At 50.0% G+C, this 3,238-nt stretch overlaps 1 protein-coding gene across 1 annotated transcript in view; it reads right to left on the bottom strand.

Moving 5' to 3' along the window:
- Positions 1-306: 306 nt before the first annotated feature.
- Positions 307-3,238, bottom strand: part of bfsp2 (beaded filament structural protein 2, phakinin) — a 4,968-nt gene continuing 2,036 nt past the window's right edge. Inside the window, exons 2-6 of the mRNA XM_008301746.1 lie at positions 3,045-3,231; positions 2,333-2,494; positions 2,132-2,260; positions 1,818-2,059; positions 307-1,307 (exon numbers count right to left, since the gene is read on the bottom strand). Of these exons, the coding sequence (XP_008299968.1) occupies positions 1,226-1,307; positions 1,818-2,059; positions 2,132-2,260; positions 2,333-2,494; positions 3,045-3,231 (802 nt within the window). The 3' untranslated portion in view covers positions 307-1,225. The remainder of the gene's footprint in view (positions 1,308-1,817; positions 2,060-2,131; positions 2,261-2,332; positions 2,495-3,044; positions 3,232-3,238) is intronic.

The raw sequence follows: 3,238 nt of genomic DNA, 5'->3' as shown, positions 1-3,238 counted from the left end.
GCTGTGTGTGTGTGTGTGTGTGTGTGTGTGTGTGTGTGTGTGTGTGTGTGTGTGTGTGTGTGTGTGTGTGTGTGTGTTCAGAGCTCTCAGAACCCACCGACAGGTCGCTGGTGTTGGATGCTGAAGAAAGCAGCAACATTTGCATGTCAGCATTCATTCACTGTGCTAGGTGGCGCTGTCGTGCCTCTCAACGTGCGGCCGCAGAAGATGCTGCGGTCCGGAGAGTGCAGCTCTGCCGGGTGACCTGTAGGGGCGCCCTCTGCTGTTTCTAATCGTTCTGTGAACAAACTGCACTTGAACGCACCGTGACTTTCACATCATCCACTTTTATTTATTTAACATCAAAAGTCAAAGACACTTTTATTTAAACATTTTGTGGTTCTGTGTCAGAGACTGGACTGATCCAGAACCTGCCACAGTCCGGACCTGGTCGGCTCCTCAGGTGTTCTGGGAGTCGGTTTACTTCAGAACCTGCAACGTACTGCAGCTGTTCTCTACAGTAAAGTGTAAATAAACGGAGATGAAGTATTTTATCTCGTAATGTTGTGATCTGATCTCAAAGATGTGGAACTGGCAACGGTTCTGTTTGACTGATTGGTTTCAAACCCCGGTTCAGCTGTTGGTGTCATCGAGCAGAAGCAGTTTGTAGCAGGATGCCAATAAAGTTTTAAACCCATAATCAACAGCATCAGCTAGTCGTCAGTTAATCAATAATCCAAACTGATCACAGTGGACTCTGTGCAGATGTTCAGTCCACAGCCTCGTGGTCGTCTCCTCAGTCAGTTCAGTTCCATCGGTTCCTCTGATCCAGACACTCTGTGGACCCAGCTCGTTGGCCTCCTCAGAGTCTCTGTCATGTGACCGTGTCCAGCTAAACCCACAGTGCACACTACAAATACGCTGGATCTGGACTTCTCTTGTTTAATCATCTTTATTTGGTATCTTAATCTTGACACAACAACTAACGGTGTCGACCCAGCAGAGGCCTGACTGGTCCAGTCTGGACCCAAAACTCCAGTCTGGTCCGACGAGTCCTCAGGTGTTCTGGTGACAAGTTCCGCTGAGGACCTTATAACACATCACATTCACATCGAGCAGTTCAGTCAGCAGGAACGCGTCTGGTGTCGCTCACACCTGCACACCTCACCAGGTAGAACCCAGCAGGACCAGGTCCAACTCACAGAGTCCCTGCTGGGCTCCAGTCTGCTCCCATGCCCCACTGGGATCACGGTCCTGGGGGTCCTGGAGGTCCTGGAGGTCCTGGAGCAGCAGCAGCTCCCTCAGGCTCTGAGTGCAGACCTGAACACCTGGACAGGTAAGTTCAGCATTAGTTTCTACTGTTAGAATTCTGCTTGTGTTTCCACAACACCTGGTTCTCTGTGAAGGATTCATGTCTACTTGGAGGAACATGACGTCATTCTTCTCTGTGGACCTTGTGGATATGCAGCCTTCATATCTGACTGATGGGGTCGATGCAGGAGCCACGTGTCACCTGTGTTGTGTTTAGAAGCTAACTGGTGTTTCATCAGCAGCCGTCCGCCGATGTTGTGACTCAGTGACTCGTGTTCATAGTCGGATGTTTTCTGTCTCATGGTCTTGATGTGCTGCTGCTGTATGTTCAAGTTTGACATTTAGCTGTTCAAACAACAGAGCTGGTATCATCTGGGTTTAGCATTTAAAATGTAGATTTAGGATCTCACAATCATTCTTATCTGACTGTTGGAAACCACGTCTCCATAGCAACCTGAAGCCTGGTGTTTGGGAGGTTCTCACTGTTCTCAGTGTCATCTATGTTCTGGGAGTTCTCTGGGACTCACAGCGTCTCGGCGGGCTGGAACCGGTTCTCCTCTCCGTCCAGGATGCCGTGGTACATGCCGATCTCCTGCTCCAGCCGCTGCTTGTTGCTCAGCAGCGTGTCGTAGTCGCGGCGCTGCTGGTCGATCTCGCCGCGGACGTCGGCGAGCTCCGCCTCCAGCTTGGCCACCACCGAGCCCAGGTTCTGCAGCTCCATGTCGTGCCAGTGCCGGGCGTCGCTCAGCGAGTTCTCCAGACCCCGTTTCTGCAAGACGACAGGTTTGAGGTTAGGAACTGACCGAACCAATCAGGTCACGGATCGATCGCAGCGTCTCACCAGCGCTCGGATGGACTCGGTCTCGGCCTGCAGGCTCTGAATCTTGCAGCCGGTATCGTTGCATTCGGCCTTCAGCGCCTCCACCTGCTCCTCCTCAGGACTCAGCCTGCTGCTCACACACTGCGCCTCCTGCAGGAGAACACAGGTCAGACACGCTGCAGAAACACCTGCGAGGACACCTGTGCAGGTGAGCGTCCTCACCTTACACTCCAGGTAGCTGTCGGTCTCGGCCCGGTTCCTCTCCGTCACCTTCTCCCAGTGGCTCCTGATGTAGGCCAGGATCTGGTCCAGACTGGTTTCTATGGGAGCGTCGGGTTCGTCCACCTCCCGTCCAGCCATCTGACTGTAGAGGACTCGCACATCCTGCAGCGACAGGAAGTGCTCAGGTCACATGACGTTATTGATTAGACACAGTCTGGAGCCAGAACAACAACTAATTAGTCCTTAAAGTAACAATGTTCTGTTTCCTTTCTGCCAATGATGAGTTCTTATCATTAAATCATAGAAAAACAAAAAATATGATCTCAGCAGTTTTTACATTTTTATATTAGATTCACATTTTAAACCTTTGAATCTTAAAAAAAACTAAATTCATCAGTTAAATACTAAAGAAAGCACAAACATGACTATGAGTTGTTTGTCTGATCACTGCTTCCTCTGCATCACTGCACATTTCATTTTCTGTTCCTTCTGAAAAAACAAACCTTTAATGACAGAAGAAGGAAAGTAAATGTACTAAACAATGTGTTTTTGTTGAACTGACAGCTCTGTTCATGAGTTAAAGCTGCTAATTAATGATAATCAGTGTGAAAGCTTTTGGCCGTAGAAACACTGTGAATGGAGTCAACGGTTTCAATGCTGTGTGGTTTGATTGGACTAAATCGTGTGTTTTTTGAATGGAATCTGGTGGAACCTGCTCGTGGTTCTGCTCCAGGCTGCGCAGCTCCACCAGCATGTTCTCCATCTGCTCCTCGAGCTCCGCCTTCGTCAGGTTCGCCTCATCGATCACTTTGTACAGCGAGCTGATCTCCTCCTCCACCGCCCTCCTGAAGGGCTGCTCGTTCTCGTACCTGTAGGCGGAGCTACAGTTACTACATCTCCTGTGGG

This window comes from Stegastes partitus, unplaced genomic scaffold (assembly GCF_000690725.1).
Source record: "Stegastes partitus isolate 25-593 unplaced genomic scaffold, Stegastes_partitus-1.0.2 Scaffold1705, whole genome shotgun sequence".
In the NCBI taxonomy this organism is placed as follows: Eukaryota; Metazoa; Chordata; class Actinopteri; family Pomacentridae; genus Stegastes; species Stegastes partitus.
Note: the sequence above shows the minus strand (reverse complement) of the source record. Positions and strands in the feature narration are given on the sequence as shown.